This window comes from Epinephelus moara, chromosome 9, assembly GCF_006386435.1.
Source record: "Epinephelus moara isolate mb chromosome 9, YSFRI_EMoa_1.0, whole genome shotgun sequence".
In the NCBI taxonomy this organism is placed as follows: domain Eukaryota; kingdom Metazoa; phylum Chordata; class Actinopteri; order Perciformes; family Serranidae; genus Epinephelus; species Epinephelus moara.
Window position 1 is genome coordinate 23017 of NC_065514.1, and position 16580 is coordinate 39596.

The 16580-nt window shown below is 42.3% G+C and overlaps 1 protein-coding gene across 2 annotated transcripts in view; it reads right to left on the reverse strand.

Moving 5' to 3' along the window:
• The window catches only part of LOC126395574 (WD repeat-containing protein 7), a 142566-nt gene that overhangs the window by 22782 nt on the left and 103204 nt on the right, over positions 1 to 16580 (reverse strand). For both annotated transcript variants that reach the window (XM_050053147.1, XM_050053146.1), the window contains one exon: positions 4843 to 5029. In XM_050053147.1, the coding sequence (XP_049909104.1) occupies positions 4843 to 5029 (187 nt within the window). The remainder of the gene's footprint in view (positions 1 to 4842; positions 5030 to 16580) is intronic.

The following is a 16580-nucleotide window of genomic DNA, read 5'->3' on the forward strand; positions in this document are numbered from 1 at the left end:
AGCACAGAGAAGCAGTCAGAGCTACAGGCTACAGTGAGGCTAAAAACAGAGTTCATATGACGTTTTTCCAAACAACTTTTTATGTCGGGGCTTCAGGACACTTGGATCACTACGGATGAGCATGTTGGAGATATTTTGTGGTTTCAATTTTGTGTTCTTGGACGTTAGTCTGGGACGCCGTCAGCCATTAGGTGTGCTAGCCGCTCCCCCCGCCGATCTCCGCAAGGGATGTGAGGACTCTAAAACTTCACCAGAGCCTCCGTCGGACTTGACTAGGCCATAGCACAGCACAGCAGCATGTCAAGTGGGCCGAACCAGATCTATAATCTTGATTTGTTATCTGAATCCAGCCCGACCTGGTATCCACACTCTGTCGTGAACGTTAACAAGTGTCGTACACGATAATCCATCGTTTTATCTAATGTAATGTGTCATAGTAGATGACAACCGACGCTATGTCTGGGACGCTCCTCCCCTCTGGTGGCACTTTTTACATTACTACAATAATGGTAAATGGACCTGAGCTTGCATAGCGCCTTTCTAGTCATCCGACAACTCAAAGCACTTTTTACACTATAGGGGCGATCACACAGAAATGAGATGTTAGAGACGCGGACGCTTCAAAGAAGCTTGAAACGCTGGAAGCGCTTATTCAATGCGCGCTAGCTACTGGCGTCTGACGCTCAAAAAGTTGAAAATATTTTAACTTTTCAGCGTCTACGCGCGTCTAAAAAGAAGCGTCTAAAAAGCCGATCAGACGCGCCGTATCACAGGAAAACAATGGTTTTACTGCCGTTGCATTTTTAGTGTTTCATCTCGGTGTGATCGCTCCCTATGTGTCACATTCACCCATTCACACACACACATTCACACACTGATGACCGAGGCTACTATTCAAGGTGCCACCTGCTACTCACTTTTTAACACACTCACACACAGATGTTACAGCCATCAGGAGCAGTTTGGGCTTCAGTATCTTGCTCAAGGATGCTTCGACATGCGGACTGGAGGAGGCGGGGATCAGACTACTGATCTTCCAATTGGTGAATGAACTGCTCTACCTCCTGAGACACGACTTGATGACACCACACATGTCTTGAAAGACGACCAGCGATGGTTGGTCATGGACCATCATGTAGTCTGTCATGACTGTCTGTCAAAGCACGATTTTATGACCCCACAATAGCCTAATTTGACGTAGTGACGAGTAGACCAACATGTAACTGTCATCACATTCTCATAACAAGGTATGGATGTATGAGAGGGTCATTAGATACACACACACATTTTATTTTATTTACAGCTTGTGTGTCTAAAAGTATAAAATGTGTGAGTCTTCAACATCAGGAGCTTTTTCAAATCTCTGCCCATTGAAAAGGGATTATCACACATACACACACACACACACACGACTGGTTGTGTGTATCAGGGACAAAGAGCCTCACTGCAAGTCAGCTGCATGGAAATTCACCTGCTGTGTGTGTGTAAGTGTGTGTGTGTCATGCATTCAACTCTTCACACTGTCCCTCTTTCTACAGTAGAAACTCACCAGCGAACAAATCCTAGAACAGACTCTGCGCTTGTGTGTGTATTTTATCTCTCCGTGTTGTAGGTTACTGCGCTGATGTCCTTCGTCCACTTTATCAATCAATGATTTAATTCAACCATTACTCAGCATTATTCCTAAACAAACAGAGACTAACAGCATCCAAGGGACGACAGGAAATATGTTTGGGACGCAGGAAACTCACTATCACATTAGGTGATGCGTCCTATTGTTTCCCTGATAACGCTACATCTTTTTACAACAAATCTGTGTTGACATCAGCAGGAGGAGAGCTACTTAACGTTAGCTGGTAGCTGTTAGCAGCTGTTAATTATGGTTAAGGTTAATTATGATGTTACCACAATGTGTTCAATAGGACAGCCCCCTAACAGCCGAACAGAAAGGTCATTCGTCGCAGGAAAATAAACAAACAAATGTGAAACTCTATTAGGAGCTGCACCTTGTCGAAATAAATCCAAACCTATATGACTGGACCATGTGTGACTTTAATGTGAAAGGACAGACACAGGAAGTGTCCTCGTCAGGTTAATTTCCAGGGCTGGTACCTGCGGTTATTCCACAGGCTAGTTAATAACATGTCGGGCAGGAAATCCAAAGTGTGGGATCATTTTGAGAAGGTGAAGGACGAACCCAAGGTGATATGTAAACTCATCTTCATTGGTCGACTACAAACATGACGTATCATCTGAAACATGGAAGTAGCTACATGCCCATTAGTCCACAGCGTCATTAACTGATGGACCCTGATGAGGACTGTTGGTCGACTGGGAAAATTCTTAGTCAGGGGGGCAGCTCTAGTGTTGAAATGTGTGGTGAGAAATTTGAATAAATACAGTTGTTTGAAGGAAAATTTTGTTGATGTTTTCACAGCAACATAAAACAGATGCAAAAGAAGGTCATATAAAAGCTGTGCATCCCTCGTATTTCAGGTGGAAATACAGAGGGTCTGTCAAGGGTGATGAATGGCCCAAGAATAACTAAATAAATAAAAACATAAACCACTTAAAGTTTTTAACCGAACTTTATACTGACTGTGATTCACAACTTCCAGACTTTTCCTTATGTTAATTATTTTGTGAGAATCTTTACTGACTGTTCAAATTATCTTCACTTTCTATTCTACTAGAATTTGATTGTGTTGTTTTCTCTTTCTCACACACACACACACACACACACACACACACACACACACACACACACACAGTGGCAGCAGACATATCTATACTCATTTAACCAGACTGACCCAGCTCGAGTTTCAGCCTTAATAGGATCAACTCATGTTGGCCAGTTAGATTTCAGCAGGGAGGAAGAGACACACACACACACACACACACACACGCTCCTTTGTACCTTCATACATGAAAAGATGCCACTGGACCACCTTCATTCTGTGACCTCTGACCTTCGCTCATACAAAACGCTGCATTAACTCAACCACAGCCTCACTGTGACTGTGTCAAGGCAGCCGTGACCTTTGACCTCCTCTCTGCTGGTTGTGATGTTCATAGTCTACGAGCCAAAATGGACTCTGCTGCTGTCAACATCAGTGGTTTGACACCAACTTCTGACTGGGTCATCTCAGAGTCACGGTAACAGCGACGGATGGAAGTCATGTGATCGGATAAATAAACCTTCACTCAGACGTCTACGACCAGAACCAATCAGAAGATGCCAGGATAAATTTGAAGAGGGAAATCTTGTTATGTTTTCCTGACTTGTCATGTTAAACACTGGGTAACTTTAGCTCTTCAGGCCTCCAATGCAACAATCTGAGGAGGAAAGATCGCTGTGACGAAGGGTCACTCAAAGGCGTCACATCCACAAAGGTCGCCTCTGCACTGAGCTACGATTACAGTCGTGTCGACGCCGGTCTGTGCCACCGAATGCCAGCTCCAGTAGTGCCCTGGACTCTCTGTCAGCATATAAACTTACATCCCAGTTGAGGTAAGGTGAGCTAAAGGGTTCGCTCAGGAAACTCCTTCACAATCCGACCACTAGTTTTCCGGAGAAACACAGTGATACCACATGAACACAGACAAACGCACACAGACAGAGGACTCACATGTCAGAGCAACGCAGACATCGTTACATCATCATAATGTCCTGCAATCAGATTACAGCCTGGCTTCCATAACTCAGTGTGCCGGCTCTATAATGCCTGAGTGTTTCTGTGTGTGTGTGCTCTTATGTTTGTATCTATAAGCAGGCTGTTGTCTGTACTCTGGAATCTGAGAGGGAAGACTGAGCCTTCAAACAGACCAACACAAACAATGACTCAATCAGAACAGAAACTGAGGACGCAGGTCTGCTCTGAGCCACAGCGTCTTCATGTGCAGTGTCTATTTAAATCTTTCTGTATGTAACATTGTTTTTACTGTGTGTGCATGTATCAAGAGCCATTTGGAAGCTTACCAGAGAAACTCAGAGTCTTTTAGGTCTCTGCGTGCTGACCATTAAAAGGACGATTTTAACATTTACCAAGTCTTATTAAAGCAATGTTATGCAAGAATTGTTATTTTGGCAATTTGGCGCCCCTACAGTTTAGAGTGGTACACCACTGTCTGTCTTTCTAAATAATTACTGCCTAAATTAAAACTGACTTAATCAATTGGTTTAAAAACCCCTCTCACACCTTCATGGCACAAAATTGTTTACTCCACTAGGATTTGTCTCTACAGCCAAATGCTATTCAAACTTCCAGGTCAAAGCTCGGGACGGAAACTGTGGAGCATTCGCAGAGCGTCTTGACCAGTTCGGGTCTGATTGAGACTTTTAGAAACTTGATTTAGCACAGTTTCAGTCGGATTAACATGCTTACATGTATTTTAAAAGTCCAGTTTTATTATGACTAACATAATAATTTTTTTCTACTGTCATGTAAACATGCTGAGTGTACAATCTAAGTGATGTTGAAGCTGTCATTTCAACGTAAAGAAAGTGCATAATAATACCTTAAAGCAAGTTCAAGACATGCCCCAAATTATATGAGAAAAGTCTAAGACAAGCTTTAAGTCTTGTCGAAGCCAGTCCAAGTCATTTTCTCACCCCTGACCTTTCTACATCTACATTTGGTATAACTGCTGTTTCACTGGCATTTGATGACTGTATTTCAACACAGAGCAGGTCCTCCAGGACGTGTGGCTTTTCTCAGATCTTCTCACAGTTTTCTTCACATGCTTAGGTGTTAATTTGCCTTTTTTAGAATTTGAAATAAAGTGTGTAAGTTATCAGTGACTGCAACATTTGAGTTTGTGTGTGCGTGGCTGTGGACTCACTTGGCCAGCTGCTTCTCAGCATCGGCGCAGAGCTCCAGCAGTCCCATGAGCACCGCTGACACGTCCATATACGGCTCCCACACGGTGAAGCCTCGGCCAATCAGATCGATGGCGGTGCGGCGGATGGTGCTGTGGGGAGGCAGCTTGGGGCTGGGGGGCTGCAGCAGCAGGAAGGTCAGCGCCTTACCTGCGAACGGTAGAAACAGTAGAATCAGAGTAAAGTAGAGCAGAGTTAAAGAGGAGGGGGAGTTCATCTGAAAATGACAGGAGCTCAATGTTACTACGTGGAAGGTCGAACCTGTAACAATCCTACATTTTATGTGACTTAATCAGCTCTTATTTCACATTTTCGTTCTCTCCTTTTGTTGCAGCAGCGAATAATGTAAAGACAAAATGAGAATCAAGATGTGAAAAAGGTGTTGGAGAAAAACTTTGATGAATTGAAGTCATAGGGGTCCACGTTTAGAAACAGCAAAACTATACTAGTATAATCCATGTCTCATTTATCCAGTCATATGCTCAGTACTTCCCAAACAGACAGCTCTTTCTGATGGGGAACGGAAAGTGAAACTTATCTCTGCTCTGTTCAAAGCCAGACTCCATTGACAAAAACAGTAATTTTACCTCACTGAACACAGGAGCTGCTGGTCTACTGCTGCCTTGATTAGTTTTTGTGTTATTGTGTGACTTTGCTGAATCCAAATGAACCCTTTAAAACTTTAAATCTTTAAAAAGATAATCAAGTTTAGTATCAGTAGGATTTATAAAGGTGGTACCATTTACTATAAAACTGAATCCATCAATGCACCCATTAATTAATAGATTTTAATATATTAAGACACAGTTTAAGGAGTTTTAAGGGGGTAGAAACTCCTTTAAATTGAGTAATAGTCCAAGTGTCATTTATGTAGTTGAATGTTCGGGACTTTCCAAACAGACAAGGAAACTGAACTAAAATTAAATCTTATCTATGCTCTCTTCAAAGCCAGACTCCATTGACAAAAACAGTAATTTACCTCACTGAATATGGGAGTTGCTGGTCTACTGCTGCCTCGATCACTGAGTTTGTTTTTATAGTGTGACTTTTTCGAATCCGAACTAACCCTTTAAGTCACACAATAACACAAACTAACTAACTGATCAAGGCAGCAGTAGACCAGCAGCTCCTGTGTTCAGTGAGGTAAAATTACTGCTTTTGTTAGGCCCTGTTTATACGACAACGACTTCAACTGAAAACGGTAAACTTTAGTTGCGTTTTGGCCGATCGTTTACACGACAGCGGTGTTTTGGGCGCCTGAAAACACGTTTTGAAAACAGGTTCCAGAGTGAAATTTTTTGGAAACAGCACCATCTCTGTTATCATGTAAACTTGCAATATGCAGTTCCTCTGAAAACGGAGACTTTTCGCACATGCGCGTTACGGTTCCAGTCACTAGGCATGTGCGAGAAAGTCGACCGTCACAACAACAATGCCGAGCTCTGTTTGTGCTGCTCACCCTGTTGATTTGAAGTGAAGTGTAGATCTGTTACTGTAGCAACTCCACCTCGTCGTCCATCCAGACAAAGTTATCTGTGCATGCTTTCACCATTGTGTCTTCTTTGTTTTGGTTTGTAATCACCGCGTTGTAGAGGAAGGCGCTTCAGCGCAGGTGCATGGCGTCATGCCGTGGTATTGCTTTGCAAATTTACACTGCCACCCATTGGCCTGGCGTGCATACTACAGCGTTTCCAGTAGATTTTGCGGCTCCGCGTGAACGGGGATCGTTTCAATAACGCCGTCATATAAACACAGAAGTTTTTTAAAACGCAAAGGACAGACTTTTCCGTTTTTTAGAGAAACCGTTGTCGTCTAAACAGGGCCTTAAAGGAGTCTGGCTTTGAAGAGAGCACACATAAGTTCCACTTTCAGTTAGCATCGAAAAGGGACGTCTGTTTGGGATGTACTGAGCATACGACTGGATAAATGAGACTTGGATAATACTGCATGAGTTGTGTGACAGTTTGTAAACTTTTTTTTTTTCCCCAACTCTTTTTATTGATAGTTTTGTCATATTTCAAACAAAAATTTCTCAATTTGTTTTGACAACATTTTCTTGAGACACAGACGAGGCGAACAAGAAAGACAGATATATATATATATATAAAAAAGAAAAGAACATATATCTCTTTCTCCAAAAAAAATCAGGAGTCGACTATATGAGTATATATACACATTATTTAGCCATAAATGGAAAAGAAATATTCGATACCAGAAAAAGTGTATATAAAAACAAACATAAATATCCCCACCCACCCCCCCACAAGAAAAAAAAATAAGACAATTAAAGAAAAAACAAATAAATAAATGATAATAGTAATAATAATAGTAATAAAATGAAATAAATAAATAAAACATAAAAAAGGAGGGGGAAAATAAAATAATAATTAAAAAAATAAAAATAAAAAATAATAATCAACAGCATACACAGTCTTCATCACCGTCCTCCCTACAGGAGAAATGTTGTTGGGCTACAAGTAGTACAGTTGGGTGCCACTAGAAAAAAGAAAAGAGTACAGTGGTACCAGAATTCTCAGTCCACGCAGAGATGCAAACAGCTCACACCCAAAAGTTATGTCTTCTATGTTTTGATACAGCTTTACTGTTGTTAAATGTGGACAGGGCCAGTAACTGATACACAAATGGTCATTTGGGGTGAAGTATTCCTTTAAATCTGCATGGTTAATTTTAGTGGACAGTGCACATTCGACACTAACATCAATGTAAATGTACCATTTGTACCAACATGTACAGCACTTTGGAGCATTTAAACAGATGATGGTTAGAGACACATGATTGTATCTACTCAACTTCAGTGTCACTGCAGAGTCAAAGCTCCGCCCACTGCAGCAACATGTAATAACCATTAAGAAATTCTAACTTCTGAGAGACAAAAAATAAGAAATCCTAATGTTTCCAATGAGATTCCGATAAAATAGATCCAACTTTGGTGCACGCACACACACACACACACACACACACACACACACTGAGAGGATAAAGACAGCTCGCAGGATGGAGGTCACTTCATAGCTGACCTGACATTTGAGCCAGTCTCAGTGGGGACAGACTGACCATTAAGGCTCCTGAAAATATCCCCCATCCCTCAATAACACCCCCCTCCAACACACACATACACACTCACACACATACACACACCCTCCTCCCCCCCGGGTGTCTGTCTGTCTGTCTCTGCCTGTCTCACCCACTGGAGCCTGAGGTCCAGAGCTTTTAGCAGATTCTTCCCAAAGTGCTTCAAAAACATAAAGTCGGGGGAAGATCCAGACAGAGAGGCAGGATGGAAACAGTAACAGAAAAATACAGTTATCGTATATTAACTGTCCATTTATATATTCATTTACAGTCAGTGACACGTGTGGAATATTCTGGATGTGTCTGTCGAGCATTGTATGGTCGTGGTATTAAGTCTTTCTCTATATCAACATGAGGGAGGCTCGTCTTCTTCTGCTGTCAGAGTCCACTCAGGGATCAATACACTTCATTGTATTTTCACTTGTAAATGTAAATGCTAAACAGCCATAATATGAAGAAACATATAATATAAAACAGATCATTTACTATCAGTATTTATAATCCTGTGGTGGCTCTAAAGGTCCTCTAGTCTCCAGACACACACAGCTAATCTCATCATCTGGATCTCCTGGCATTTAATCATCAGCCCGCCTTTAATGGCAAAACCCCTCTTCCTTATTGGTTTATACTTCCCTCAGTCTATGGACAGGGCTATGAGAGATGTAGCTAGAGGCTAACCCTGTTAGCATGGCACGGTACGACTGTTGCAATATATACCGGCAGCAGCAAGATAGAGCGCTAACTGTGTTAGCATCGTTGTGGTATGTTGTTATGGGTGACTGTAAGAGATGGACGTCAGCGCTAACAGTGTTAGCAGGTATACTGTTGGTGAAGACACGAAGAGTCAAACATGTAAAACAGGTGTGTTGTTGGCGTGTTGTGACTGAATCAGTGAACTTTGACCCTCAGCTTGTGAACAACATGAGCAAACACCAGAAAGAGCTCAAATCAATCATGTTTTTGTTAATCAATATGCATACAAACAGCAGACTATAAATATCCACAGTGATGCAGAGCTGAATGAACTTTGACCTCCAGTTTGTGATTATTACAAATCCTCAAAACCACAGACAGATTTTTTTTCCTGAGCTGCTTCGGCAAAAATCCACAAATAATAAATTGTTACTCTCAAAACCTTGTGTGCAGCTGTGAAAGCTGCTTCTCATTTTCTCACAGTCAACATTTCCTGTTGATTTCACAAAGAGTTCAAACACTTTCACACCCAGATCAGAAATCTCGGTGTCATCTTTGATGCAGCTTTAAAACTGCACAAACAAATTTACACTGTTGTGCGAGGTTGCTTTTTCCAACTTAGAAATACAGCCAAACTCATTTAACGACCTGCAGATAATCATGAATGCCCAAATTTCCTCTCGTTTGGATTAATGTAATGCTCCATATGTGGGAATGAGCCAGTCTAAAATATGACTAAAACTAATAAGCATTTTCGTCTCAAGACTAAGACTAGTTTGGTTGAACTGAACTCAAGTTCGTTTGCCCCCTCAGTGCGGTTCGTTTGGGCAGGTGTGAACACAGCAATCACACTCAGGTGTGCACCAAAGCAACCGGACTGAGACCTTCTTGAAGAGGTGGTCTCAGTCTGGTTCCAAAGGAACTCTGGTGCGGTTGGTTTGTGGTGAGAAGGTGTTCCGACCTGGATGTGAAGCAACTGCAGTCACATGACACATTGTTTGGGTTAAACATGAGCATGTTACAGTCCTGGAGGATTATTAATGTGCACCTCCTCCTGTACTGCCTTAATATGCACATTCAGCACATCCAATGCATCAAAACATTGTTTTCTAGTTGGAGCCGCGCCTCGTTTTCAAACTGTATGGTTTGACTAAAATGAACAATGACAGCAATATAGTCCACGATGAGCAGCGCTAAAATCAACCTGCGTAGTTGTCCCTCCATTGTGACATTAGAAAGTGTCACATTTATCTTGCAAGTGTACTCTTCTTCAACGTTTGCTTTACTTCCTGGATTTTTCCCACATGGAAATTCTGACCAATCAAGAGCAGCTTTCTCACACAAGGCATTTGATCTGGTCCTCTTGTAAATGCTGCCGTGAGAACACGAACCAACTCTAGGCAATTATACAACTTTGGAACAACATGAGTCCCTGATTCAGACCAGAGGAGACCACTCTAGGGCTGAGAGCACCTTAGACACACACCTCTTTAAAAATAAAAACAAATCTTGGATCATTTTTGAAACACAAAACCAAAAAAATAATGAGGCCTAAATGAGTGTTAACACGCTACAAGCTGATACTGTTCTTACAGTCTGTGTTGTATAAAAAACAATTAACACTATTTGCAAACGTTGCGGTCCTCCTGATAGGAAATCAACATCAGATTAGTTTGAAATAAACTAATAATCAATAAATAAAGTGTGTGGGTGACTGTGTGGGAGGATGGGATGGGGGGCAGTATGAATGGGGGTGTCACGGGGTTAAAGGTCACCAGTCAAATTCAAACCACTGACATTGTTGATACGTGTGTACGTGCTCCTCACACGCTGAACCCAACGTAGAGCGGGCCTCAGAGGTTATGAGGTCAGAGTTCAACAGTGAGCAGTGACAGTGGCTGTGGGTGGGCAGCTCCGTGTGTGTGTGTGTAATGAACCTGATGGAGGTTTAATCTGACAGCCACATTTGCACTTAGAAACCTCTATTAATTTTTTTGTCCTGGACTATTAAAGATGGCCGTTAACAATCAGCGCTGTAATTGGCCGGATCGAGATTCAAATTTACAACCCCTCCCCTCCAGCCAGGGAGCAGGAAGTGGAGAGGTCCGGACTCGGGTCCATTTCTCACGATGGACATCTTTGTTTAAAGGCAGGCCCGGACCCAAATGAACCGATAGCTATTGACAAAGCATCAGTCGGCCATAATGAGCTGTTAGTTAGAGCAGTAAACATGTCACATTAACACGGAGAGGGTGATTAGAGCAGGAGGAGGAGGAGGGAGGAGGAAGAGGGAGGAAGCAAGGAGGAAAAAAGGAAGGAGGGAAAGTAGAGAGTGTGAAATAGTGATAGATCGGTGATGTCTAAAGTTTACCAGGCCGAGTCATCCACTAACAGGCTTTCTACTTCCTTTCCTCCATCTGCCCTCCCCCCCTCCTTCTCTCTCTCTCTTCCTCTGTTTGAGCTTAAATGAAAGGTGAAGGTAAATCAATGTTGGGGACTTGGTTAGTGGATGAGAGCCGGATCGGACTCGCTGCAGGGAGAGAATTAAAAAAACAATACAAAAAGAGAAACAATGAGAGCCAGGTTTCGGTGGGAAGCAGAGGAGATCTTAGAGGTAAAAATATGTTCGGACAACAACTGCTGTGTACATCACAAAAAGAGGCTGTCCTCCAAAATACGACCACATAGGTTGTTTTTACGAGCAGCAATTACGACCCATATTTACATTTGGTGAAAAGCAACGACCTCTAGTGGCCGTATTAAGTTTGACAGGAGGAAAGGAGGGAGTCAGGGGACGTTGTATTAAGAGCGCAAAATCTGCCTTAGGCGGGAGGGAGGGGAGGTGGACAGGTAAAACAAACACAGGACTTTTATCCAGGAGATCAGTGTATTTGTCACATGTCGAAACCAAAGTCAACATCGAGTTATTTTCAGGTTTACGCTGATTTATCGGCTGAACATCAGTATCGGCCAATATTCGCCTTGCTGACCGCCAACAGCTTATCGGTAAATAAGATGACATTCACTGATGATGTTTTTCTGTTGTGTCCCATCAATTTTGCGAAGGCTGTAGAGCCGGGCTTGAGACCAACGGCCATAAACTTGAATTAATGAGCAAGTACATAAGAATACAATGACTGTGTGGTGAGTGGGCTCTGTGATCTCATCGGCGAGAAGCAACCGGCGTTCGGTCCTCCCAGGGACAACTGCAAAAGCACAAAACGTGTTTGGAATGAACAGAGATTTTCCTCTGGATGCTTTCAGGATGAAAGGACGCAGTAAACTGACACACCCTATTGTTTCCCTGATAATGCTACACTGTGAACAATGGATGCATGTTAAATGACATTTGCCATGTGACGAATGTGACGTGAGGTTACACTACGTTAGTAACACACATGCTTCTTTCAAACCAAACCATGTTCTTTTGTTCTCTAAGCCTCACGAAGTAAAGTTGTTTACCAACATCCTATGTTTATTCTGAAAAGAGACTGCGTGCATTTAACAAGCAGAAACTGTACAGTTGTTGTAAAAACTGAAGTTTATTTTTGAAAACACACAATGAATGTGTAAATTGACACACTGTACGTGAGTGTCCAAAACTGACGATGGGTACTTGGAGTGTCATAGTCTGATATCAGTATTTAACGAGTTGGGAGTGAGAATGTGTTGGCTGATCACTACGGACAAAAACTTGCTTTGATATTTAAAGCAGCTGTGCAGAACTTTTTACCATGTATAAAACTGTCCCTAGTTCGTATCACCCCCCCTTGAAGATCCGCATATTTATTTGAACCCAACAGCGACAAAAAAGCCTTTCTCTATATGGCTATTTAGCGTAGCCTCAGTCGGGTCGGACACAGCGGAAGTCAGCAAACCAGAATACGGCACCCGGAGGCAGAAGTAAGCCTGTACGCCCACAGCGGCCCGCAGCCATTAAACCACAGAAGAAGAAGGAGCCGTGTTTACGAGTGGGATTTAAGAAACAGGCTAAATGACACGATGTTGCACACTCTTGTACAGTAGGTGGTGGTATGCACCTGGAATTTGTTTGCAATCCGCCAATAAATTGAGAGAAGAAGAAGAGCCGTGTTTACAGAGAGTGTTCTTCGAGTAAGCGGTACGCAACGGGCATTGCTGAACACATAACAGTTTTACCAGATGTATCTATAAGGACTTGGTTGTACTTTCGATGTCATGGCGGATAAAGAAGGAGCACCATCTAAAAGAAAAAGAACAGAAGAAGGCTAAACGGGACAGTGATAGGGCTCGAGCCCAAACGCGTGTAAACCTCGGTTGGGCATTCACCAAGTGGAGAGAGCTGAGAGATTTGAAAGGTTTTAAAACTGATCCCGAGTTGGCCCTTTTCCTAATCGACAGGTATGTAATTTTTGTTTTTATTTAGAGAATATACCGCAACATGTTAGACGTTGTTTCACTTCAATATATGACGACATGGAAGGTAAATGTAACGTTAGCTGATGTGAACCGCTTTTGTCTAGTAACGTTACAACAAACGCCACAAAATTATCTGTGACTGTGACCATGAACACAAACATACAGCAGGCAGTTGTCCTCAGTTTATAAGAAATTCAGAGCTACACCAGAACATTTATGATTTTCCTCTCGCTCCCCCAAAACAAATGCATGCAGTTATTGCCAGTTGCAGTCGAGATTTTACGACACCAGGCTGTGGGTGTCCTACCGTTTCAACCAAAGGGGGCGCTATAATCAACGAAAACGTAAAGTTCCGCACAGCTGCTTTAAAGTACAAATATATTTTCTGCCCAACATCACCAAATTGATAAATTTCTTGTAAATACTATGTAGAAATATGTGAGGAAGGTTACAGTCAGTTTTTTTTTTTGCAATATTCTTCTGTGTTTCCACGAGGGGCGGCAAGATTATGGCCAAAATCATAATCACAATTATTTTAATCAATATTGGGATAAGGATTATTTAGCTCATTAGATTATTTAGATATTAGTCTTTAGAGATAATATTTTTATTGCAGTTTTACATGTAAATAAACACAGCACTTCTTTAGCTATGGATACATATCTACTGCTGTTTTTTTGTTTTTTTTAACATCGGTCACAGAAACTTTCCTGTGACGTGCTGCGGTGCTGCTGCCATGGATGTCTTGACTTGAAGCTAGACAAAGGACGGGGATTAATGGTAAAGGTATGGTAACACTGCCGACGCTATTAATCTCTGTCTTTGTGCATTCATCATACTTCAACTACTACTACTTTCAAGTGGTTGAACAAGTTGCTTTGTGGTACAAACACGTCTTTGCATGTTTTTTGTTCTCTCCTAAAACCAAAATACTTCAGGTGATGACGGATGATTTTGGCTTCGCCCGTCTGCAGGCGCTACATTCAGAAGAGCTTTTCACTGGCTGCTGCTGTAAGGTGCGCATGTAGCGGCATGACAGCACTCCACAAGTGTAGGCTGGTTGTTAGTTTAGAAGGTGCTTGATTTTAATATGCAGCAGTCTTCTGTGAGCTGAGCACATATTTTTAACCTCAATATTGCAGTCGATGATGTTCATTTAATTGTGGGAAGCCTAAATCGTGATTGTAATTAATATTGGATTAATTGTGCAGCTCTTCTTTCCACTTAAAAATTAACAATCTACACATAAAGAGATGAATAGAGGACACTTTTTAAACCCTTTAAAGTTCGTCTCACATACAGACAAAAGCATGGCTGGTAAAGTAGTCATGATTTTTACAGCTTAATTAAATGCATTTATATTGTCTTCATACTGTGAACTAAAAAAAAGAATTGAGAGATTGGTTGGGTCTGATCCACAGCAGAGAGATTTGTAGTTTCCATCAGCTGCTTGTCCCTGTTCAATTTTCCATGATACGAAATAAACCTCAATTTCCAATCTGCCCTCATGAATGTTTTAAAATGCCACAGTGAACAGGCCTCAGAGGGGACTGGAGGTATTTTGACATTTACCGTGAGCATTATTGTCCAGTGATGGTACACAGATGTATAGTTTGTCTCCTTTATCCTGTCCAATCACATCCTCCCTTCCCTCTGTCATCATCTGTCCTTCCTTCCTTCCCTCCGTCCTTCCTTAGGCCCAATCTCCCCCTCCATCTTCCCTACATTTCCCCCCTCGCCATATGAAAACATCAATCTATACTCGGCTGTATAGACTACTGTACCCGCCCTCTCTCTGGGTGGACAGCTCTCATTCATCACACACACGGCGCTGTATGCCAACAACACCGATCCATCTTTCAATTTCATAACAGAGAGCGGAGAAGGGGGGAGACGGAGAGTGGAAGGAGGGAGAAAAACAACTGACTGAACGAGAGCTGGAAAAAGAACTGAGTGAAAGTAAGAGAAGGATAAAATGGAGGAAGGAGAGGCAGCATCAAACATGAGAAAGAATAAAAAAATGTTCTCCACATGATTTTTACAGTCACTTGTAATTGTCTGCTCGAGCTTTTTATTAAGTAATAACATGTTTTACAGGGTTCAGTCGCTCTGTAGGGTCAGGGTGAGGGTTTGAAGGAGCAGCTTCCTCAGCTCAGTTAGCAGACATTGTCCTCTAAGACAAATGACAGCATCATGGCCAAATATGACCTGTGTTTCAATGTTTAGGTTAGAGTAATCTCTATAAAACACTATCTGCATATGAATGTAGACTCTGTAGGCGACAGACAAGATTCTGAAATCAGAAGCGTTCTGGTTTCCTTTGCAGTCCAAGTGGTATTGACTAGGGATAATGAGAACAGTTATCTGTATCTGCTCAACCAACTAAATTATCTGTATCAGTATCATACTCAGAATGGGCGGGCTTAAATCCAAAAGTGGGTGTGGTTTCAACCAGAAATTGGTGTGACCTCGACAGAAGTTGTCATTTTAAGCCTGAAATTGATGCAGGTGGATCAGAAGTTGCTATATTGAATATTTATTAGAAAAATATTTACAGAGCAATGACAAACAACCAACTAACTCCCGCTAACAACCGTCTTTTGTATGTAGTCTGAGTGGGCGGAAGTTCGCTGCATAGATCAGCCTCTCATTGGGCGGAACGAGCCACCCGCTGAAGTCCCGCCCTACCACCTCCAGTTGTGTAGCAGTTTTCAACACGTCCTTTACTAACTTTTGCAATGTTTGATCTTGCGGGGATGTAGCCATTTTTCTGCCATGGTTCGCGTCCTGTAGGCGATATTTTTGTGGGCGTGTTACACCAAAACCTGTTTCCCCCCGGCAATATTTTTGCAAGCGCACCGTTGCTGTGGCACCACCCAGAATGATTGTGATTGGTTGAAAGAAATACAAGCAGCCGGGCGTTTTTTTCTCCAATCTTAAAGTGAGAGTCGGCCCAGCCAGACCTTTCTTTTCTTGAGAAAGGTCTGGTGAGCGAGACTAGTTGTATGTAATGGGAAAGGTTACAACTGGCATTTACACCCAGGTTAAGTGACTCTGAAGTAGTCGTAGGTACTTATCTGCTTCGGCTCTGTTCGGCGTTGATGGAAATACAACACCTGGGTGAACATGCTAATTTTAGCTCCTTTACCGGCAAGATGCAATGACACGCCACCACAAAATACCTTCTGTTTCCGTCCAAGTAGTGCTCAAATGCCATTGTTAAATTTTCATTGGCCTCCATGCTGCTTTCTACGACTTACTAACCAGTTTTCGGGCCTGTCTGTGAAAACAGAAGGGCGTGGTCATCTGCTGCAGAGTCATATACACCGCTCTAGTCTACTGGCAATGGGAAATCAGTCTATCGCCTATTTTTAGCAGGTTGTCCTGTGTTTAAACAAAACCCCGCACACACGTAAATTTTGGTGGAAAAGAGGTATGAATGAAGATTAATACAGGAAGTAGCCACCTGGTGAGGCCAAAGGGCTAGACGGTCGTTGGTTTTCTTCGGTTTACTCGT